The 22087-nt window shown below is 58.2% G+C and overlaps 9 protein-coding genes across 9 annotated transcripts; 5 read left to right on the top strand and 4 right to left on the bottom strand.

The window, feature by feature from the left end:
- The first annotated feature begins 120 nt into the window (after positions 1 to 120).
- FA10DRAFT_264895 (hypothetical protein) lies at positions 121 to 2180 on the top strand. Its single transcript, XM_025520831.1, has 4 exons — positions 121 to 220; positions 284 to 512; positions 579 to 692; positions 754 to 2180. Exons 1-4 carry the CDS (start codon positions 177 to 179, stop codon positions 2116 to 2118), a joined length of 1752 nt encoding a protein of 583 aa, XP_025381554.1. The 5' UTR covers positions 121 to 176; the 3' UTR covers positions 2119 to 2180.
- Positions 2111 to 3592, bottom strand: FA10DRAFT_264894 (hypothetical protein). Its single transcript, XM_025520830.1, has one exon. It carries the CDS (start codon positions 3543 to 3545, stop codon positions 2196 to 2198), a length of 1350 nt encoding a protein of 449 aa, XP_025381553.1. The 5' UTR covers positions 3546 to 3592; the 3' UTR covers positions 2111 to 2195.
- A 132-nt stretch (positions 3593 to 3724) lies between these two features.
- On the top strand, positions 3725 to 7450 carry FA10DRAFT_277916 (hypothetical protein). Its single transcript, XM_025523417.1, has 2 exons — positions 3725 to 4135; positions 4203 to 7450. The coding sequence occupies exons 1-2, from the start codon at positions 4009 to 4011 to the stop codon at positions 7247 to 7249; spliced, it is 3174 nt and encodes a 1057-aa protein (XP_025381552.1). The 5' UTR covers positions 3725 to 4008; the 3' UTR covers positions 7250 to 7450.
- Positions 7451 to 7621: 171 nt separating this feature from the next.
- FA10DRAFT_264892 (putative GSP1-GTP-binding protein of the ras superfamily) lies at positions 7622 to 8938 on the bottom strand. Its single transcript, XM_025520829.1, has 4 exons — positions 8779 to 8938; positions 8633 to 8670; positions 8118 to 8414; positions 7622 to 8044 (listed from the first exon to the last, which is right to left on the bottom strand). The coding sequence occupies exons 1-4, from the start codon at positions 8819 to 8821 to the stop codon at positions 7772 to 7774; spliced, it is 651 nt and encodes a 216-aa protein (XP_025381551.1). The 5' UTR covers positions 8822 to 8938; the 3' UTR covers positions 7622 to 7771.
- A 352-nt stretch (positions 8939 to 9290) lies between these two features.
- On the top strand, positions 9291 to 10563 carry FA10DRAFT_249074 (hypothetical protein; the record flags this gene model as incomplete). The annotated part of the gene is made up of 3 exons (XM_025519515.1): positions 9291 to 9592; positions 9660 to 10210; positions 10253 to 10563. The coding sequence occupies 3 exons, from the start codon at positions 9291 to 9293 to the stop codon at positions 10561 to 10563; spliced, it is 1164 nt and encodes a 387-aa protein (XP_025381550.1).
- Positions 10564 to 10595: 32 nt separating this feature from the next.
- On the bottom strand, positions 10596 to 12034 carry FA10DRAFT_264891 (S-adenosyl-L-methionine-dependent methyltransferase). The gene is made up of 3 exons (XM_025520828.1): positions 11968 to 12034; positions 11570 to 11865; positions 10596 to 11496 (listed from the first exon to the last, which is right to left on the bottom strand). Exons 1-3 carry the CDS (start codon positions 11988 to 11990, stop codon positions 10721 to 10723), a joined length of 1095 nt encoding a protein of 364 aa, XP_025381549.1. The 5' UTR covers positions 11991 to 12034; the 3' UTR covers positions 10596 to 10720.
- A 156-nt stretch (positions 12035 to 12190) lies between these two features.
- Positions 12191 to 14129, top strand: FA10DRAFT_264889 (hypothetical protein). The gene is made up of 4 exons (XM_025520827.1): positions 12191 to 12927; positions 13011 to 13569; positions 13655 to 13720; positions 13787 to 14129. The coding sequence occupies exons 1-4, from the start codon at positions 12221 to 12223 to the stop codon at positions 14066 to 14068; spliced, it is 1614 nt and encodes a 537-aa protein (XP_025381548.1). The 5' UTR covers positions 12191 to 12220; the 3' UTR covers positions 14069 to 14129.
- A 473-nt stretch (positions 14130 to 14602) lies between these two features.
- FA10DRAFT_264888 (hypothetical protein) lies at positions 14603 to 16462 on the top strand. The gene is made up of 2 exons (XM_025520826.1): positions 14603 to 15222; positions 15303 to 16462. Exons 1-2 carry the CDS (start codon positions 14700 to 14702, stop codon positions 16196 to 16198), a joined length of 1419 nt encoding a protein of 472 aa, XP_025381547.1. The 5' UTR covers positions 14603 to 14699; the 3' UTR covers positions 16199 to 16462.
- On the bottom strand, positions 16343 to 20216 carry FA10DRAFT_277910 (hypothetical protein). Its single transcript, XM_025523416.1, has 2 exons — positions 19564 to 20216; positions 16343 to 19493 (listed from the first exon to the last, which is right to left on the bottom strand). The coding sequence occupies exons 1-2, from the start codon at positions 19938 to 19940 to the stop codon at positions 16592 to 16594; spliced, it is 3279 nt and encodes a 1092-aa protein (XP_025381546.1). The 5' UTR covers positions 19941 to 20216; the 3' UTR covers positions 16343 to 16591.
- Positions 20217 to 22087: the final 1871 nt, after the last annotated feature.

The raw sequence follows: 22087 nt of genomic DNA, 5'->3' as shown, positions 1-22087 counted from the left end.
ATTTGAAGCAATCAGTTTGATGGTTCGTCGAGCGAGGCCCGACGCGGCACGTGAACAACCAACCAACACACCAACACGCCTTCTTTTTCATTCTCGCGTCGAAGCTGCTCCACTGATGCAGGCGACCACCAACGCGCATCCGGCCGGGATCGAAGGCGAAGCCAAGAAAGAGACCGATGGCGCTCTTCGTCTGGGCCAATTGCGTCCTCTCAGGCTACATGTGAGTGAGCCAAGATGCTGAATTGCCGTTTTCTCTCTCTATAACAAACAATGGCTTTCGCAGCTGGTTCAAGACGCTCCTGGATGTCTACCACCCGCTTTCGTCGAGCATCAACACCGCGGCCTCGCAGTCATTAGATCCCAGAGGCCTTTATCATGCCGTACAATCTGCGGTGCTCGGGAGCGAAGTCAGGACCAGCACCCCTCGAAGAAGAAGGAGCAGGCGCGAGATGACGCTCGAGTCGTCTGAGAGGGAGGAGCTGCGTAGCGCTCTCAAGGCTCTTGTTGTCTGGGCAAGTGTCACCTCCCTTCTTCCTCTTCCTCTGCATCTCCTGGCTGACTATGTAAGATTACTACAGCTCATCTTGAAGGGCTTAGAACCGGTGTCAGACAATACGCTTGGATGGATCATTCCTCTGTATGCGATGGGGAAGACAATCATCCTTCTCGTCTTTGTTCGTTTTCGCGTGCAGGTAGGTGCACCCCAGGCATGCGCATCCTTTAGGTGGCCCCGCTGACACACACTGCTCTCAGCTCGCCCTTCACCTCTTCCGGACATTCGTCGAGCCGCTCGGAAGGCCAAACGAGCCCCTTGTCGATGCAGGTGCTCTCAATTCAGTCCTTTTCCCGGCCGCTCGCTTCCTCCTCTCGCTCCCTCTCGCACACTTGACGTACACCATTCGCGATCGCCTTGGTCCCTCGTTGACGTCGTTCTTCAGCGGCGGAAACAGCAGCGCAGGCGAGGGTGCTGCATTGGAAGCTCTCGCAATGTCTCAAGATACGCCTGAACAAATACGAGTAAAACCACCAAGCAGATCACGACCTCGCGTGTCGAATGGTGGCAGCAAAAGCCCCTCCGATCGAGACGTGCCTGGCTCTCGAGGTCGTGGTGACATCGGCCGCGGTGCATCTACAGGCACGCTCAGCCACCAAAGCAGCGCCAACTCGCTGCGGAGATCGGCGAAGGACTCCGCATCATCAACAACAACGGATCGCATGACGCCAACCACAAAAGCTGCGGCTTCTCTGTTAGCCTCCCTACCACCAGCACCGAGAGACTTGCCCATCCGAGCCGACGCAGGCCCGTCACCCCCTCCATTCCGCATCGATAGCCCATCATCGATGTCTGCCTCGACATCTGCCTCCACGCTCCCTCGCAACTATGCCTTTATCCCGCCTCCAACATCAGCAGCCTCAAATGGTCGGAATGAGCAGGTCCCGGCGCCGTCACCCCCGGACTTCTTCTCTCCAAAGATGCCCGGCTTCCTCTTTGGACAGACGAACACGCCCGGAGACCATCTCACCGGCCCATCGCCTCGTCCTCGTTTTCCTCTGGCCAGTCTCGGCGTGGCACCGCTCACGGCCCAGAACGGCCATGGTCATGGGGATCTCCCGCAGCAACGCGCATTCTCGAGCTCGGCGGCGGCGGCGCCCGCGTCTACAGAAAGGGCGAGCACCGGAAAGCGGAAAGCTAAAGACGAGGATGGCGAGAGTTACCAAGAGGAGCACGCCTCGAGTGAGGACACGGAACTGGTTGGCGAGAGAGGAATCGTATCGAGGAATACTACCACGACGGCACCAACAAAGGCAAAGAGATCGCCCCGGAAGAAGCTCAAGCCAGCCACGAAAGAGGCTTCAGAGGGAGAAGAAGCGATTGCGACTGCGACTAGCACGACGAAGAGTGAAGGGAGGGTAAAGAATGCCGGACAGGAAAAGGGAAAGACGAAGGAGGCCAGCCAGACAACGGCAAAGAACAAGAGTGCTGCTGCTACGAGCCAAGGTTCTTCAAAGCAGACAAAGACGACGATGACGAGAAGCAGGAGCACTGCGACGGTGCCAGCATCGACTTCAACAACCGCGACAACGACAAGGAGAGCGGCGACCAAGAAGGCAAAGTAGACTACAGAGTGATACAGCTGTATTTTTGTCAAATGTAGATTATGCGATTGCGGTAGGCAGGGAGAGAGAGAGAGAGATTACATCAAGGAAGCGCTGAAGGGATCCCTGACGGTATTGTGCTGCTGCCTATACCATCTCTGGTATTCCTTCTTGAGCGCATCGACCTCTGAATGCAGCGCCGCTACGTTGGAGGCTAGGGCCATGAAGCTAGTGTGCTGCGCTCGGATGACATCGGCGATTGCCTGGGGTGAATGCTGCGCCGTGACCCGGCTCGAGTCAGCCGAGAAGCGCTGATCGACGGAGGAGAGGTGCCGTTCGATCTGCTCCATCGTTGCTCGGTAACGGTTGATCCTGTCACGAAATTCCATGGCAGACTTGGCAAAGAAGCTGGCGGGCCAAGCGGCCCATTGCGCACCGTCGCCTCTGCCTTCTTTGAAGTTGACCGCAATCTCGTACAGGGTCGCGTAGTCTGCCCGGTCCGTCTCGACACGCTCGGCGATGCTCTTTGCCACGGTGGAGTCCTGCTCGAGCGTGGCCGAGACATTGGAGAGCGAGGCAGTAAGCTCGTTCCATTCCTGGGCAGCCTTGCGGATCTCGGCACCAAAGTCGCGCGACGAAAGCTCCTCTTTGAGGCGCTGCTGCGACGATATGTGGGCATCGAGCTCTTCGACGAGCTTGCGTGCGTCTTCGGGCAGATCATTGAAGCGCTCCCGTTGGTGGTACCCGTACCGCGCAAAGGGCGAGGCAGGGTCAACGGAGGGTCCTGCTGCCGCCGAAGGCTGAAATTGCAGCTGAGACTGCTGCAGTTGCTGCTGCTGCTGCTGTTGTTGTTGCTGTTGTTGGGGTTGCTGCTGCGTCGAGGACCCAAATGAAAATCCTGACGGCTGTTGTTGTTGTTGTGTAGACTGGCCTAACCCGAATCCACCGGCACCCGTCTGGCCAAACAGTGAGCCACCTTGTTGTTGGAGTCCTTGTTGAGGCTGTTGTTGCTGTGGCGCCGACTGCCCAAATCCTCCGAAACCACCTCCCGTCCCAGCACCAAACAAGCTCCCCCCCGCCGTCCCTTGTGTCAATCCCTGCTGCTGCTGCTGTTGTTGTTGTTGTGGTTGCCCAAAGCTAAAGCCATTCGTCGCTTGTTGCGGCTGCTGCTGCTGCTGCTGTTGCTGCGCTGGCTGTCCAAACGAGAACCCACCGCTGGTACCGGCTGGCTTCGGTCCAAAGAGCGACGACGTGGATGTCTGTTGCTGTTGAGGTTGCTGCTGCGCCGGCTGGCCGAAACCGCCAAACGAAGAAGTCGACTGCTGAGGCTGGCTCGTCGTGGGCGTATTTGCGCCGGCGCCTGCCCCGCTTGATCCAAAGCTGAATTGCTGTTTCGCAGGCGGCTGCCCAAACGAAAAGGACGTGCTCCGAGTGCCCAACAGCGACATGCTTGCTCTTCCAGCCGACCAAAGGGACAAAGGATCAACAACAATTGTAGCAGCACGGACGCGCGAAGGTTGAGAGGGAGACGAGAATGAAAAATCCACGTGAAGACGCAACACTACTCCGACCCTCCATTTTAGGTTTCGTCGCCCTCGACATGCTTAGCATCCACTGACATCTGTGCCTCTCTCTTTCTACGTTCCGAGTTACCTTCTCCATCTAAACTTCCCCTCTCCATACATGCGACACCCATAATCAGACCATCTTACGGGCGAGGGCTTTCGCTCTCTCATTTCGCTGCGCTCACGACGATTTCGTCGATCGACTCTCATGGGCCATCTTCTCTACTCGCACGCCCCGACTCTTACTCAACCCCAGCCACAGATCCGCTTGCCTCTCGCAACAGGCCTTCGCGACCCTTGAGATCTATACCATAGACACACGTGGAAAGTGGTGCGGGGAGAAAAGATGACGACTCTTACCACTCTCTTTGTCGTCGGGCCGGAGGAGTACGTTGAGTTCAACGAGAGTATGGGCTCAAAGGCCTTTCTGGAACACGTCTGGGATCAGCGCACAACACCTCTCAAAGCAGATGGTGAGTCGGGTCTTCCCTCAGCTCCCAAGTATAAGCGTGGGCTGACGATCGAAGCCCTTTTTCCCAGAAACATCCGCATCGGGCACTCATCTCCATACGGCCGGCGCACGCATCTCCCCGGACCCGCCCCTTCGGATTGAATTCCCCACGATCGTTCGAATCAAAGGAAAGGGCAACAAGTATAAGCCGACGGGTCGCTGGATAAGCTGGGAGGACCTCAGGAAGCTCAATCCGCTTGCGCTCAATGCCCCGCCCAGCCTCGAGGAGTTTGCAAAGCGTGGGGGAGACGTCGGGTCAGGTCCCAAGCTCGAGCCGGGCAGCTGGCTCGGTACAGACAATCGGAAAACCCGTCCACCGAAGAAAGTCAGCAAAAAAGGCGACAGAGAGGTCAAACCAATGAGCGACGGCTGGTTTGGGGAAGAAAAGGAGGGTCTGGGGGAAGGATCGGCTGAAAGCATCTATGCGCCCTCGGCCACCAAGTTGGCGACGGCAGCAGACTGCTCGCCTTCCTCGAGCACAGGTACCCTCACTCCGACGAAAGCTACGCCTGAGGGCAAGCTGACTAGCAAGGTCGGCTCCAGCAAGCTTCGTCAAAGCGCCAGCAGTCGGAGCCTTTCAGAGAGATTTGGCATTGGGTTCGCGGATCCATCAGAAGAGCCGATTCCTCCGATTCCATCGACGGCAGCTGGTGCTGCTACAGAAGAGTCTACGGAGGCACAAACATTAGCATCGCAAGGACAAGATCGGCATGTAGAGGAAGACAAAGGGAGAAGGAGGCCAGGCGCTCCCACAAAGTTGACCCTTTCCGACATACAGACGCACAGCGTCGGGGCCAGTCTTGGCTCGGCCACCTTACCAACTTTTATCGCTCGAACGCCACTGAGCGCAACACACACGCCGCCAGAGACGCCCTTGAAGCATGTCCAGCGGGGACCTTCGCGATTTGCACGAGAGTTGCCAGCCACACCTCGTACGGAACAGGCAGTGGAGAGGCTGAGGGGCATGGATGGCTCGGCAACGAGCGGCCTTCTTCTGGACACTGGCGACGAAGCCGACTTCGAAGGCCCAAAGAAGGCTGCCAACGAAGCTCTCAGTTCCGAAGACAAGCAGCCGCAGCCTCCTTCAGACCGACCTATTGAAGCGACGACGAGCACTCCCAAAGCGAATGGCGTTGCTCCGAACACTTCGATGCCGACTTCGAGCATCAGCCCTGCCAAGAACCAGATCGATTCTATGTTGGCCAAGCTTCGACAAGCCCGGTCAGGCTTTTCCTCCCCAGGAAGCAGCGAGAGTCGCTGGGCAAGCAGCAACGCAAAGCAGGAGCGAAAAATCGAAGCCGAAAAGGTTGATAGAGAAATCGAGAGGCTGGAAAAGGAGAAGAAGGAAGCGACCACTGCTGCACCCGCCGTGACCCTGACAAAGACCGAGGACGCTGCTCGGGCTGAGGTGCCTGTGTCACCACCAAAGGCGCCCAGGGCGCTTCGCGAAAAAGAGGCAGGAGTAGTGGGGGGCAGCAATGGCAAGAAGAACAAAGTCGAGGCCAGCGAAAAGACGCTGAAAGTGCCAAAGTCTCCGGTGGATGGAGATGTGAAGCAGCACGAGGGATTGGAGAGCGATTCAAAGTCCAAGGGAGAGGTTGGCAAAGCAAAGAAGGAGCGCAAGAGGGGCAGCAGGTCAGGACAGACACAAGGAGCAAACGGGTCTGGAGCAGGTGGCGTCAAGGAGGATGCGGCTAAAGTTGGTGAAAACACAGGGCCAAAAGGAGGTGGTCCGAGAAGACCGAGCGGTGGAAGCGCCTTCTCCGAAGAATTTTCTTTGGGTGGGGCGATTGCTCCGACGCCTTCAACAACGATTTCCACTTCGAGAGTGCAGTCGGAGCTTCCGGCTCCTGTTGTTGAGGAGGAAACCTCAAAGCCCAGCACCAATGTCTTGTCTTCGCCGAAGCCGCAAGACCAAGCGTCAGAGAAGACCGTCGAAGATGTAGCGGAGAAAGACGCAAAAGAAGTCGAGGAAGAAGAAAAGACAGCAGGCCACGTCCGAGCCGTCTCCGAGACAGCCTCTTCGGTCGGCAACGACACAAGCTTCAACTGGGCTGACGACGATGACGACGAAGCGTTGCCGGACCTCCCAGAAGAGTGGGGTTACACACCCACCAAGGCACCCGCAGTCGCTGCTGGTGGATCCGACAAGAAACCCAGAGGCTACTACGTCGAGGGCGGTGGAGGATCAGGCTGGACGGACGATGAGGACGAGAGCGAGAACAGAGCGGGTGCCATGTCGCAAGAGTCCAAGAACATGGCAACGGCAGGTGGTTCAGAGGGGGGAGGGGCGGCGGGGGGAGGAGGATCGAAGCGAGGAAGCAAGAGGGGAGGCAAGGGGAGGTCGAACAAGAAGGACCGAGAGCCAGCTGAAGAGGGAAAAGGGCACAATGGCACTTTGAGGGGCTGGGCAGAGCCTCCTGTGAGAGGCAAGGGAGGGGGAGGCGATGGAGGTGGCGGCAGCGGGGGGATCAAGATCGCGGGAGTTGCGAGGGAAAGAGCAAGAGAGGCGGGTGCGCCTCCTGCACTAGACCTGCATTCGAACGGCCTCCATCATCCACAGGGCCATAATGCCCAAAGAAGAGAGCTGTTTCCCGATTCGAGAAATGCGTCGCTCAAGTCTCCCAATGGGTCCGCCTCTTCGCCGGGCTTTGGACGTTTTCAGCAACAGCAGCAGCAGCAGCAGCAGCAAAGACCGCCAAAGCATCCTAACCGGCATCCCGATGCGCGTGCCCCGCTTCCCCCCAACGCAATGCCCCTCTCCATGGCTGCGGCCGCGCTTGGCGGCAATGGGCTCAGCAGGAGCAAGGAGCCGCCGCGAGCACCAAAGGCAGACCTGCGCGCTGCGGCCGCTGCTGCCTCTGCCGCTTCAGCAGCCGCCTCCAAGGAACAACAAGCGAGGCCGGCGAGGGTCACTGGTAACGCGACTAATGAAGCGTCCGCCAGGACGACAAAGGGCGCACCTCCAGCGCAGGGTACGTCATCGACAGGCGGCGGTGGTGGCGGCAAGGCCAAGAATGCACCCTCAGGCAACGCCAAAGCATCAAAGAGATCTGGCGGCGGCCCTAGAAATTGAGCAGGACCAGAGGAATGGGACAATCAGCCTTCGTGTGGTGGGGGGTTTAACTTGAGCCGCTGTTTTTGGGACCATAGTTTCTTTTCATCTTTGTGTCTGTGCCTTGTACGACTATCTGATTGGGATCTCTATATCCTTCACATTCAGCACATCCTGGACTTGTCTGTAAGATGCACCGCTGTGGCGAGATTGCTCTGCAAGAAACGCTGTTCGGTGGAGATTGTGTTGGCCATTGCGACAAGTGAAAGGGACAGAAGATTCTGATAAAATTGGACTACGATGATGTTATTGACTTTGAGACTAGGGAAGAGAGGTACAGAGGTATGAAGAACGACAGGGGGAAAGAAGAGGGGGGAGGCTCGTGATTCTCTTTCGTCTAGAGGACTACTACTACTACTACTTGTAAAGAGGAGAGCAGAGTTACTACTACCAGGGCAGGTGGGAGAGGGCTTCGTCCTCCCACTATTCTTTTCTTTTCTTTTTAAGTCCCTCACTTTTGTCTTTCCAGCCGAGCGAGCCCGCTTAGAGGTCACCGTCATCCTCGTCAGGCAGGGGCGCAGCACGGGCCGCCTCGAGCTCCTGCTGGTACTGGGCCATGAGGTTCTCGTCGACCTGGACCTCCGGGGGAGCGAGCGCGGGAGCGGCAACAAACTCGAGGCCTGGGTTGCCGACGAGCTTGCGCGCCAGCCACAGGAAGGGCTTCTCGAAGTTGTAGTTGGACCTGGCCGAGATCTCAAAGTACTGGAGGTTCTTCTTGCGGTGGAAGGTAACAGCACCCGTCTTGACTTTTCGTTCCTGTCGCCGCAATGGTCGCATCAGCAGATGTCCTGTGCGAATAAGGCCAGCATAATAGAGATTAAAAACGCACCTTGATGTCAACCTTGTTGCCGCAGAGCACCATAGGGATGTTCTCGCAGACTCGCTCCAAGTCTCGGTGCCAGTTGGGGACGTTCTTGTATGTGATCCGCGAGGTGACGTCGAACATGATGATACCGCACTGTCCTTGAATGTAGTAGCCGTCACGGAGACCACCGAACTTCTCCTGTCCTGCCGTGTCCCAAACGTTGAAGCAGATGGTGCCAAAGTTGGTGTGGAACTGGAGAGGGTGCACCTCGACACCGAGCGTGGCGATGTACTTCTTCTCGAACTCTCCCGTCAAGTGGCGCTGTTTTAATTGATATTGTGTCAGCCTGAGCACCCCTCTTGCTGAGACTGCAGAGACTGCAGAAATAGATGGGCGACAAGTAGCGTTTGCTTGCGCAGCAAAGGTTCCATACAGCGCGTACATCGAGCGCCCGGCCGTGCCTCTTATGAACGCTCCTCGAGACAGCTACCCTCACCGGCTCTAGCCCTTTGTATTCCTAACATCACCACGAAGCTCACCTTGACGAATGTAGTCTTGCCTGTACCACCGTCACCGACTGTAAGGGGAGGAAGAAGAACGACAAGGAGTCAGCATGTGCGCTCCTTTACCGTCTCACGCGACGTCATCCAGCGACGCGCCCAGGCACGACCGTGGTGGCACTTACCGAGGACGAGCTTGAAAGTGGGAATGTCCTTGTTCTCGGCCATGATTGCTGCGATCGTATGCTGGTTGTGTGCTGGGCGTGCGAATCGGTTGTTAAAACGGAATTTCGCTCGTTGCAGTTGGAAGTTGAGAGATCCGGACGGGAGTTGGTTTTCCTCTTTGTCGAGAGCGTTTCCGTGACGGGGTCGCTGGTTGAATTTTTTCGCTTCAGCAACGTCGAACCTCCACGCGAGAAGAACACGTGACGGATCCAGCTCTCGAAGGTTTGGTTTTTTTTTTGTCCGGACTTTTTTTGGAGGTCGTCTTGAGAAAGAAGAAGCACCGTCTCTCAAATAGAGATCAGCAAGCGCTAGTGCAGGGCTGGACATGTCGTCGGTTGCGAGCACTTCAACGGTGCCAGCTGCGACGATGGACTCGCAGATGTCCAAGGCTGCCAGAAAGGAAGAGAAGAGGCGGCGGAAAGAACAAGGAGCAGAGAAGGCAAAGGAAGAGGACGTAGATGGGGACGTGTCGATGTCGTCCGCGGGGGACGTGTCGGAGAAGCGACACAAGAAAGACAAACATAAGAGCAAAGATGGCAGAGACAAGGAAGAGAGGAGGCGCGATAAACATGCGAGAAAGGAGGCGAAAGCCGCTGCTGCTGCTACCGCATCATCATCGCAAGGGTCAGAGTCGAGAAACGGAGGGGCAGTGCTTGGGGAGGCCGAGTCCGCGTTCAGATACGTCTATCCTGTGATGCAGGTCTCTGCCCCGCCCGTTCTCGCTCACAATCCCAAACGGGCAGTCCAAGAGCTCTTGGACACGCTTCTCATGCGGTGAGTGGCCGTCTTCTTCAAACATGCCTTTTTGTGAGGGATGGGGACTAAAGTTTAGAGAAAACAGATATGTGCCCCAGCTCGATGGAGTGCTCCTGGCCCACCGGCAGATTACATTGACAAGGTCTCACGCATGCATCGACTCGAACAGTGCCTATGCCTCGTTTCCCGTCGGCCTCACGGCCCTCGTCTGGGCACCCCGGATAGGGATGCGGCTCGAGGGCCAGCTTAAGCTGTCCACGCCATCGCACATCTCCCTCTTGGTTCATGGCATCTTCAATGCCTCCATCACGGCTGCCCACCTTCCCTCGACAAAGAGCCCGACAATGACGGTAGAGGACGAGCAGTATGAATGGCACAATTTTGAAGACGGCGAGGAGTACGCTGAGCCAAATGAGGACGGAGAGACGGGCGCCGAGGAAGCCAACGGAGACGAGGAGATGATGACCGGAGAGAAGAGCACCGGGTACTGGCGCAACAGAGAGACAGGCGCGCGGCTGGGCGAGGACACAGATGGCAGAGTCTCGTTCACCGTCGTTGGCCTCACGATTGCCAACAATCTTCTGTCCCTCTACGGCTCGCTGCTCAAGGCTCCCTTTAGCGTACCGGCTCCTTCGAGTATACCCCAGCCTGCGGGCAACGGCAGGCCGAACAAGGGAGCTGCATCGACGTCGACTGAGCCAGCACGGCGGGTGCGCTTCCGGTTCCAGGAAGATGACGATGATGACGATGACGATGACGACGACGAGGAAGAAGGAGGTGCCGATGCGGGCAGGGCGCCGCCCAATGGAAGAGCAGTCGGGGCACCGGAGCTTGTAGAGAGCCACCGAAAGCGGAAAAAGGAGCGACGGAGCGAAGGACCCCGGCGCAAGGATGAAGCCAGCGCTTCGGAGGGCGAAAGCGAAGGAGAGTCGTCTAGCCACAGCAAGCGAGAGAAGAAGCGGAGAAAGAAGGCCGAAGGCCATTCTTGATTTGAATGCACCAGCATGCATTCTCATCATTTGGGTTCTCATCATTTGGGGTAGAGGCCATCACATCGATCTTTCATGTAGTATTTCGCATGCCCATAACTAATCTCATTAGACTTAAGCAACCTTCATTATTGACACAAGAGGGCTGTTCGCTGCTTCACTCGCGCTTGGAGAAGAGATAGTGTCCCACGCCCCATTCCTCACCGCCGTGAGTGGCAAAGAACTCGGCACAGGCGAGGTAGAAGACGCGGAAGCGGTAGAAGGTCTTTTCGCCCTCAAGCTCGTCGTTTGCCTTTTTCTTGGCATCCTGGCGCAGCTTGACCACCGACTGGCCCCGCGCGTTGCCGGCGTCCTGCTTCTTGAGCCAGTCCTCGCACGTCCGCGCATAGTGGTTGCCGTTGAGCCACCACATGTTTTCGAGGACGACGTCCTGCTGGAAGTGGAGAAAGAGGTCGTGGCACGGCATGGTGCCTCCGGTGAAAAAGTGCTTTTGCATCCAGCCGTCGCCCTCCTCAAAGTGGTACGGGGTGGTGCGGTGGCAGAAGATGTGGATGAAGAGGAGCGACTTGTCGTCCTTGAGGCTATTGTCCTTTGCCGAGCGGAGCCAGGACGAGACCTTGGCAAAGAGGGCCGAGTAATTCTTCATGTGCTCAAACATCTCGATGGACAGGATGCGATCGAAGCGGATGTCCGAGGGAAAGTCGTACGTCTTTACGTCGCCGGTAAAGACCTCGAGGTTGGAGAAGCCCTTTTGCTTTGCGATGGAGTCAATGTGCAGCTTCTGTGTCCGGCTGTTGCTCAGCGCCTTGATGCGCGAGTTTGGGTACTTTTCCGCCAGAAAGAGGCAGAGCGAGCCCCAACCGCAGCCGAGATCGAGAATGTCGAGACCATCGCGCAGCATGGCCTTTTCGCAGTACGAGTTGAGCATCAGGACTGCAGGTTGACCAGTACACGTTCAGTTCAGTCAAAGGGAAAGAAGGGTAGATTAAGACAAGCTTGAACCCACCCTCTGCCTCGTCGAGCGTCTCCTTGCCCGTGGGGTACAAGCAGCAGCTGTACTTTGCCCTCGCGCCCAGGCAGCTCATCATGAAGCCCGTGTCGACCTCGTAGTGCTGCTCGTTGGCCTTGTCCTGGTCGATTGCAATTTCGCGCTGCTTCAGCGACTGCACATAGTCGAGCTTGTGCGCGATGTATTTCTCATACGACGCCGGAAAGGCGGGCGACGGCAGCGAGCCGATTCGTTGCGCATTGAGGGCGCGGATGGCCCGGCGGAGGACAAAGTCGGGAATGTAGCCCCGGTCGCTTTCAGATTGCAGCACACCGTCAGCATCCTAGCTTCCTTTTGCTCTCTTCTCTTCTACTACTTTCTTTCCCTTTCCCGTGAGCAAGGACCAGGGAACTCACAGGGCATTGTAGGCGTAGTCCATCCTATTACCCGTTGTCGCTCGTTGCTCGTCGCCGCCCACGTTGCCGATCGCTCGTTCCTCGTTTCGCAGAGTGAGCCGATCCTGAGGAAGGAGGCAATATAAGCTTGCATAGAACCACCGGGACTCGGGCATCTCGTCTACACGTGGAGGTTCAGCATTCTCCCACTTTTGTGCTCTCTCTCTCTCTCTCGCTGCCTTCCTGTCCTCCGCCTTGTTCGAGGAGTGCAACGATGGGCGCTCTCAATCTCCTCGTCATCGCCGGCATCCGACTCGCGCTTTTTGCGGGGTGTCGTCTGACGCTGTTGCCGTTGCTGCTGGGAGAGGCGCGGCATGCCTCGCTCGACGAAGGCGCGAGCGATGCCATCGAGCTTGGTGAGCTGCCCCGGCCGGCGACAACAACAACACGCTCGCCCTCTTCAGCGCGCTTCTCGGGCTCTGCTTCTGCATCATCATCGCCGAGGGACCTACTCAACACCGTGACAGAATCGCTCAAGGACCCGCACCAGGCCTCGAGCCATGTCTTCTCGCTCTGCTTTGAAGAGTCGGCCATCCTTTTCGCTCTCGTCCTCCTCGAGGCCATGGGCACCGTCCCGCACGAGCTCCTCGAAAAGAACTGGACCTTTTCGCTCATCGGCGTCGTGGCCTTGGCCGTGCTTCTGATCCCACTGGGCATCTGCCTCCTCGTCACCTTTCGGTTCGACAGCGCATCTCCCATCCTCAAGCGGGCCCTCTGGGCGCTCATCCCCTTCGTTCTCTGGTTCATCCTCTTTCTTCGCGTCCCGCTGCCTCCGGCCACGGCGGGTAACAGCCCCCTGCTCGATGGTGCCCTCTCTCGCACGGCACTGCTCGGTGTGGTGTTGATTGCGCTTCTCTCCGGCTCTGGTGCGACGAGCGCTGCATGGGATACGTACGAGGCCTTCTTTGCCAAGCGCAAGCCGTGAGTTTGTCCTTTTAGGCCTGGTGTAGAGATCACTTCACTTGTCTTGCTCACACTGCCCTATTTATCTCTGCGTTAAACAGCAAGGTGGTCACGGCGTCAGAGCTTAGAGACTCAGAGGAATCCTTCAGACGGACATGCGCCGATCTGGGATCGCGCCGGAGAGCCCTCGAGGCACTCAAGAGTGCGCCGCCCAGCGAAGCCGAGCGGCAGCAGCAGGCAGGGTTCTTCTCGAGAATGTGGGCAGGGAGCCAGCGAGGCAAGGAGATCAAGGCCCTCTCGCAGGAGATCAACGGCCTCGAGATCCTGGCCTCTGCGATGCGCGATGACCTCGACTCGCTCCGGACGCGGCACCGCCAGGCACTGTGGAGCAAGACGATCCAGGGCAGGCTCCTTCTCGGTGCCGGCCACCTATTCAGCATCTACTGCGTCTGGAGGGTCCTCCTCGCCGCCCTGAGCCTCGTCATTCTCGGCTACCGGGACCAGGCGCCCCCGGACTTTGTGTCGCTGAGCCTGGCCCACATTGTCCGGCTATTCAACGTCGACATTGACCTCGACGCATGGGCGAGGATTTTTGGCCTGCTCTTTGTAGGCGCCCTGATCCTCGTCCGCATGCGCGTCGTACTGGCCAATCTGTCCACTGTGAGTCTGCTTCCTTTGCTTGCCTATCTCCCCCTCTCTCTCTCTCTCTATCCTCTCAGCTGACGAGGCGGGTTGCAAATGGCAGTTCTTTCGAGCCGCCTCGGCAGGCATCAGCACCAGCTTCCTCGTCCTCTTCCTCTCCGAGGTCCTCGTGAGTGGCACGCAGTAAAGCTCGACGCGCCAATTCCAACAGACTGATGTCCTCCCTTCACTGCAGACAATCTACCTCCTCGCGACGCTCATCCAACTCCGAGCCTCGCTGCCGTCTGCCCTCTCGGGCACACCCGACGACATCTCTGCCGCCTCTTCATCTCCCCTGGGCACAGACTCATCTAGCCCAGACAAGGGCCCTGCACCGCTCCTGGCGAGCCTGCCCTCGTACAATGTCTCCTTTGGCGCTCTCTTTGACGCCTCTTTTCTCCTCGCCGCCCTCGCCACCGCCCTGGCCAGATGGTTCATGGCCAGGGAGGAGGACGATCGGGCCAACTGGGGCCTCTGATGCTGGCCGTGTACTTGTACAACTAGAAGGAAGACGCACTTTACATTTTGCATACTTGATTCCTCACCCTGACGGACTCCGTCCTTGTCTATGTCTGATGGACTCCCGATATAGAGCTGACAGATGAGCATTGGCAGAAGAGTGACGCAGCGACAGAGAAAGTGTTGAGAAAGAATGTCAGGAGCCAAGGGGAAGCGGCGAGAAAAGTATCCCGACGTTGCCCTCCTTACGAACGCACAACAGATGCTGCGAGCCCTCGGAGTCCCCCCTCGAGCTCCTTCCTTTCCTGCTGCAATAAGAAGCAGGAATTCGTGTCCTTCTCGCGATCATGATAGAGGCAGACGGGGTGGGGATGCGGAGCCCACATGCCTACAATAAGACCGCTGATAATGAGTGAGGAGAAAAAAGGACGACGTGCGCGCGCGCGCGCTGCAAGAGAAGAAAGGCTTGCTCTGCTGAAGAAGAAATGTCACGTGTGCTGTCCGGCCATTTCCTCCACCTTTTTGGGGGGCGAATATTGAATGGGAAGGGCAAGGAACGGCGATTAAAGCGTAGGAACAGACCTGACATCAGCACGGAGGAAAGCCGGTGTAAGAAGGTGCAACGACAGGAAGAAAGAAGACAGAGCGAGATGGTGAGCGCAGCGCTCACGTCCGAGGAGCCCGTGTTCCCGCGGCTGGCGTCGAGCTGGGTCAAGCGCTTCGTGTTCCTGGGCACCGGGACGAGCGGCCAGGTTCCCGCCATTGGCTGTCTGCTTCCCGCCCCGTCCGCTTCCTCCTCGCAAAGCAACAACGACGGCTGCCGTGCGTGCCACGACGCCGTAGTGCCCGGGAGCAAGAATCGACGCGGGTGCTGCAGCCTCGCCATCGTCGGCGGCGGCCCGCGGCCCCAGGACGAGAGCCTGATCCTCATCGACTGCGGCCCGACGTTTTACTCGTCGGCCATTTCGCACTTTCAACGCAATGGCCTTCGCCGCATCGATGCGGTCCTCCTGACGCACGCGCATGCCGATGCGATCCTCGGCTTGGACAATCTGCGCGCATGGACGATGGGCGGCGATATCCAGAGCCACGTCGACATCTACTGCACCCAGACGTGCTTCGAGACCGTCGAGGCCACCTTTCCGTACCTCGTCAATGGCAAGAAGGCGACGGGTGAGTGGCCTGATCTATGTTCGAACCTCTCCTTTGATTCTCACTGAAGGCGTACCTCCCCACTTTACCCTTACACACAGGCGGAGGCGCTGTGGGAGAGTTGCGCTTCCACATCATCGACGCCCACCGCCCCTTCCAGCTGCCGGTGCATGGCGGCAGCGGCAGCGGCAGCGGCAGTCGCGCGCCCATCGAGGTGGTGCCCCTGCCCATGTTCCACGGCCCACACGGGGGTCCAAATGGCGCGCCGTTCGAGTGCCTCGGCTTCCGCGTCGACACGCTAAGCTACCTCTCGGACACGCACGCCGTGCCGGCCTCGACGAGCCAGCGCGTCGCTGGCTCCGACGTCGTCATCATCGACGCCCTCAACCCGTACCGCCACCTCTCGCACTTTAGCCTCCAGCAGGCCCTCTCTTTTGTCCTCTCGCTCCCTGCACCAGCAACAACAACGAAGACGGCAACAGCGGCGCTGCGGCAACAGCCAGGGTCAGGGCGACCCGGCTTGCCGAAGCTGGCGCTCTTGACGGACCTCACGCACAATCTCGAGCACCACAGCACCGAGCGTGAGCTTCGACGGTGGAACAAGGAGATGCAGAGACGATGTCGCAATCTTGGCCAAGGAGCGACGACTTCGTCAGACGGGTCATCGGTCGCATCGGCCAATGGCCACCTGGCAGAGACCAACGGAGCCGCTTCTGCTGCTGCTGCACTTGGAGAGGGCGGCGGTCCGAGATGGTGGAGTGCCATCTGGGACGAGCACGAGAGCGAGCGCCTGTCCGGACGACGATCGCTGCGCCTTGTCGATGCCTTTACAAAAGAGCCGGGCCCCCTACAACAACGACAACAGCAGCAGCAGCAGCAGCAGCAGCAGCAAATACAAGGTCTCTCGCTGAGCGACGACGACAGCGGCCTGCAGCTTCCGCAATTCCATGTCGCCTGGGACGGGCTCGCCATCGAGATGGGCCGTCCAGACACCTAGTTCTAACCCTATAGCCGCCTCTTAGACAACCACATCTCGCTACCCGTGTCATTATTAGACGGGCACTTCTAGACTTGAGCCGTAGACGGACCTCAATCAATCCCTGCCTTAATCGCCTGTTCATGCAAGCTTCCCCTTCTATTGCTTAGACAAGAACAGATGCTGTATACCAATGCGAGCAGGCCAGAGAGGGAAGAGTCGATCAGAGGGCGGTTCTAGGAGGTCATGAATAGAGAGCTGCAATCCATTAACGAGAAGGGCAAAAAAAGACGCAAGTGACAGGGCGGTGATAGCAAAACGAAAGGAAAAAACAGGAACAAGAAGAAGAAAAGAGGTATCGTACAAGAAAATGTGAGACAGAAGACGGCCGGACGAGGGCGTTGTGTCTCTCTTCTACAGGACGGAGAGGGCACCGTTGGTGCGGAGCGTGCACATGTTCTGCATCGAGTACTTGCCCTTGCGTCCCTTGTCCTCGAGCGTCTTTCCGTTCATGATCTTGTTGAATTCTTCGCGGGCCAGCTCCCGGTCGCCTCGGTTGGCGTGCAGCCGGCCGAGCTCGTAGTGGGCAAAGTAGCACAGGTAGTGGTCCAGGGCGAGCCGGTGGCTCGACTCAATCACGTTTCGCAGCGAGATTTCGGCCTGCTGGCTCGCTTCGGACTGCGGGATGGGCGACTTGACCGGCTCGACCTTGGCGTGCTTCTCGGGGTAGGCAATGTAGCGCAGCGTGACGCCGCGGAGGAAGTGAGCGAGGCAGTAGTCGTCCCAGTACTCGTCTGCACCCGAGTGGTAGGCCGACGGGTCCTCGACCTCGTTGAGGTCCGCGAGCGCATCGGAGATGTCGACGAGCTGGTTGTCGCAGAGCGAGTAGCGGGGTGCGTTGGTGAGGCAGTGGTAGATGTACGAGAACTCGATGGCAGGCAGGAGCAGGCGGCCCTGCTTGACAAACTTCTTGGCCTTGCGAGCGCAGTACTTTTCCATCGGAATTGACTTGCCGGCAATGCGCTGCATGAGACCGGGCACCTTGTGGAAGATCTCCTTTGCCTTTTGGCTGTCCTTGCCACTCTGCATGAGGTTGGCTGCCTTGCCGTAGCTGTACACGGCCTTGGACCAGTTGCTGTCCTTGAAGAGAATGTCGAAGCACTCGTATGCCTCGGCCCACTGCGAGACGGACATGTGGCAGAGCGACATGTCCCAGTAGCAGATGTGCTGCAGCTGCACGTATTCGCGCTGCACATCCCTGGCCTGGCGATACTGAACGATGGCTTTCTCGGCGCGGGCCTGCGTCGAGTAGAGGCGTCCAGAGAAGTAGAGGAAGAAGACGCCCTGGGGGTATCGCTCGAGGTTGTAGTGGAGCACCTTGTCTGCAAAGTCAATGTCGACGCCCGTGACGGGAATGAAGGTGGAGATGACGAGGTGGTAGAGAAGGATGCCCATGTCGCAAATCTGGCGACGGATGCCCTCCTGCTCGACTGGCATGGCCGGCTCGAGCACCTTCTTGTCTGGGCTCCACTCGCCTGCCCTGGCCAGCGTCTTGAGCGCCCACTTGCAGTCGCCCGAGTAGCCAAAGACCTCCATGATCTTGAGAACCTTGCCGGGGAGCAGGCCGAGGATCATGCTGATGAGACCGTTGCCCAGGAAGACACCCGAACGGAAGTCTTCGTCGATGGACTCGTCGCGCTTCTGGCCCTTCTTCTTCTGCGCCTGCTCGTCGGCCCATTCGACGTACTTGGACAGAGAGCGGTAGATCCCGTAGGCGTTACGCATGTTGAGAGCCTCTGCCACAAAGCCAAAGAAGTCACCCGAGTAGAGGATGCCCATGACGGCCTTGAGAAGCATGCTCTCGGCATAGACGAGCTCGGCGTGGCGCTGGACAATGTCCATCGAGTGCATGCCCGAGGGACCATGACCGGTTCCCCTGACGAATCGGCCAAAGTTGGCCACGCTGTTGGACGGCTTGCGGAGCATGCTGGCAATGGTGAGCGAGTCCTTGCAGTAGGAGATGGCCTTTGCCAGATCTTCGGGCTCAAAGGTCATGAAGCCCTTGATGACGGCAATGAGGGCGTCTCCCAGGGCGTAGTAGAGCTTGCGGTCCGAGTGCTTTGCGACAATCTCTTCGGCCTCAATCATCCTCGAGTTGAGGAAGAGGTGGAGCGCTCCTCGGGCGACCTTGATGTCGTCTCTCATCTCGTCCTCGTCCATCTTGACATCGTCAAAGGTGAGCTTGGAGACGCGCGCGGCCTTTTCTCGCACATAGACTGGCGTCTCCTTCCTGGCCTTCTGGTCCGAGGGCGTGTTGCTTTCATCGCCGCCGCCGACGGGGACACTTCCCGAGCGCCTCTTGAAGCCCGCGGTGCCGCGGAGCTGCGAGGGAGCTTGCGACCGGAGGCTGGGTGCAGCACCACCTTCAGGCGAGGCAGATCGCTGCTGCTGCTGCTGCTGTTGCCGCTGCCCTTCGTCGTCGTCGCGAGGCCGACTTCGCAGTGAGTCGACCTCGCCCTCGCTCAGACCCCGGTGCCTGTGCTGCTGCTGGTGATGCTGCTGCTGCTGCTGCTGGTCGTGGTGGTGCTCCTCGTCGTGCTCCGTGATGTCGGCGAGCTGCGCATCGTGGAACTCATCGTCGGAGTCGTAGTCTTCGTCCTTGTGCGCTGCGTCGCTGCCATTGGCGTTGCTGCTGCCGGTCACCTTGGTCGCAATGGCCGCTGCAGCGCCTCCTGCAGCGGCTGCACCGCCAGCGACGGCCGCGTAGGCACCTCCAAGAATGCCCTGAGACTGCTGCTGCTCCTCCTTGTCCTTGCTGCCGCTCTCCTCCGTCGAGGTGGTAGCGGTGCCGTTTGCGGCCTTCTTCTTCTCCGAGGGGTGCTGGGGAATCTCGACGCTGTTGCCACTGGCACTGCTGCCATTGCCGACGGCGGCGTTTCCATTGCCATTGAGGTGTGCCTCGGGTACAGGAGGGACCGGGGGCGCATCCTCGTCCTGGCCCGAGCCATTGGCGGCACCAGCGGCGGCGGCGGCACCGGCACCAGCGCCAGCGCCAGCAGCAGCGCCGTTCTTCTTGTTGAAGCTGGGCATGCGCAGGCTCATGCGCCGGTTGCCCTTGCGGTCACTGGTCGTGCTGCTGTTGTACTTTTCCTTGACGTCGGCTGCCGTCGACTCTGGCTCGGCGCTCGCCGACCGGCTTCGGGTACGGAGCAGGTTGGAGATGACGCCGCGAGACGAAAGCTTCGACGAGACCGAGCGACGATCAGAGTCGTCCTGGCCAGCCCCGTTTGAGTTGGACAGGTTCGAGGTGCGTCGTCTGCAGGGGGAAGAAATCAAGTCAGAGGCAGCCCTCCACAATGTTGGCGAGGGGGCGATCGGATGCTCACCGGACAGCGCTTCCGTTTGCATAGCCGCCATTGGACTCGGGCACCGAGAGACGGCTTCCGCCGTTGGCAGCGACGGGCTCGGTGGCGCCACTGTCATTGACCTTTCGCTGCGAGCTGCCGATGCTCGTCTTGCGATTGTGCGAGGCCGTGTCGCTGCCATTGGCAGAGACGCCACCGTTGGCATTAGTGTTCGACTTGTGGCTGTTGGCCGTGCCGGGGCGCCGGCTTCGCAGGATGGCGTCGGTGTTGCTCGTGGGCGAGCCGTCGGCCTGGTCGGCCGGGTTCATGCTGGCCAGGATGGATCGCCTCGAGGGCGCCTTGTCCCTCGCTCCAAACGAGTCCACGCCCGGGCTAGCCACTGCGACGTCGGCTGGCATCTTGGAGCAGGAGGGTCTCTCTACGCCTGGGGGGATTTGGGGTGGATGGTCTATGGCGACGCAAGTTCGAAGAGGGACGAAGGATGCGAGCCGAACTGTTGGTGGGCGAGTCTGAGGATGGAGGTGCTTCACCTTTTTTCCTCTGTGAAAAAAACGCGAGCAAAAGCAGCCGGGAGGTCCAGGAAAGCGGAGACGAAATGAGGGTCAGTCAGGAAGCCGGACTGTGGGCAAGGCGAGGAGAGGGCCCAGGTGAGCTCTTCGACAGGAAAAAGCTCGTCACCCAGCAGACAAGAGCGGGGGTGGCTCTTTCTTAGCGTGTGTGCTCCAGATACAGAATTTCCAGCCTGTTTCAAATAAAACCCTGCACCACACTACTACATACACTATATGGGGTGATCCGCACTGATCTTCTGGGCCCAGCTTCTGAATGAAAATAAAGACTTGATCAAGGTAATAGTTTGACACAAATAGCTGCTGTAATGCCGCGAAATGAGACTGTATATGCCTCTTGCTAGACAAGTCTTGAAAGAACGCATCTTATTTGCGAATCTTGTGGGGAATGGACAGCAAAGGTGCCTTCGGACCAATCATAGCCACCGGCAATGATGTAAGCTTTTTGTGTCTCTTCCCGACAATCTGTTAGTACTTTCGCGACCGGGGGCTCCACAGCAGTGAGCAGTGCCAGGGAACGTTTCTTTGTCCGACAAGCTTGAAAGCTCTCTCCATCCAGCAGCTTTCCTTTGCGATGTTCGACTGAGGGAACGAGTCCCACGTGGCCTCTCGACGCTCTCACTTCGTCTCACAGGTCCTCCCTCACATGCTGTCTGTCTCGCACTGCCTTTGGCCATGTCCCAAACGCAACCACGTTCTGCAAATGTGTCCAACGGTGAAATTAAGCAAACTCGACAGTCGCTGCTATCTACAGTCCTCAACTACTCTTTCGGCGGTCTTTCCCTCGCAATACAAGGGTAAAGCTGGCTCTTCGGTGCATGGAAGGCAGACGCTCCGATTGTGTATTCGAGTAGATGAGACTGTGACATTACCAGAAACCACCGTAAAACGGTCTCGTTCTTGAGTCTTAATTCACACAAGCTTGCCTCGGAGAGTGGTGCCGTTTCACACCAGCAGATGAATCTCTTGATCATATCTGCAGGGCGAATATCAACTCATCTTCTGCACTCCTTTGCACGTTCAATCTAGGAGCAAAAACCCGTCTTCGCAAGAGCGCACAAAGACGCCGTGCTCGAGCTCGCCTGCCTGTGCCCAACATTGACCGCCCGCTCCAGAGCTTATCACCTTTTCTGGGGCTGCAGCTCACGAGATCCGATCGATGCTTCCGGCGTGGCTTGGTTTGTTAAATCCACATTCCCCTTTCTGCCTTTCTCTTCCCTCCTTCAGAACATGTCAATGAGGTCGAGAGGGGCCCAGCGCCAACACGAAAGCAGAGACATGAGCATCAAGGAGAAGGAGAGAGCGCTTCGAAGACAGTGTTAATGGCCTCATCTTGGATTGAAGTCGCCAGACGACCGGCCCTGAGGCCCGCCTCCTAATCCTAATTTGAAGAAGCTCTGATCTTTACGATTGCCCGCAGTCAATGTCCGACTCGCGGAAGCTGCTCTTACAGATTGCATCCTCGATCACCCTTCTCATATCCTGAAATGGCAGGCCTCTATCTGTTTGCATGGATCCGATCCGGCTCCCATTTCACAAACGAACGAAACATGCACGCAGGGGTTTGGACGGGCTGCACTAGCGCGTCCAGTGGCTTCTGTGCCCGCGTGCCGCTTCGATACAAGAATTAAGCAACAAACCATTCCAACAGCTTAAACTCGGAGCAATACGAAAAACGGGGGTGCCTTTTCCCTTCTTTGGAAAATGGAAAAGGGAAAGTCACTGGCCGCCGCCTGCTTGAGGCGTCGCTAGGCCCTTTCTCCAATACCAGTGCCGTTTATCCCTTTCTTGGTCCAAGACCTTGCCGGCCAAATTCAGTACGCCTGTCCCTCTCTCTCCCTATCCATCCTCGCTCTTTCACCAACCCTCCCTTCTTCTTGATCCGAACGACGAGCTACTGGTCCGCTGGGCTGACGACACCGTTCACCCCCCCTCTCCCTCCCTGCTCGCTGGCGAATACGTGCGGGTGACGAAAA

This window comes from Acaromyces ingoldii, assembly GCF_003144295.1.
Source record: "Acaromyces ingoldii strain MCA 4198 unplaced genomic scaffold FA10scaffold_1, whole genome shotgun sequence".
Lineage (NCBI taxonomy): Eukaryota > Fungi > Basidiomycota > Exobasidiomycetes > Exobasidiales > Cryptobasidiaceae > Acaromyces > Acaromyces ingoldii.
The sequence above is the reverse complement of the archived record's forward strand: the minus strand, read 5'-3'. Positions and strand labels throughout refer to the sequence as shown.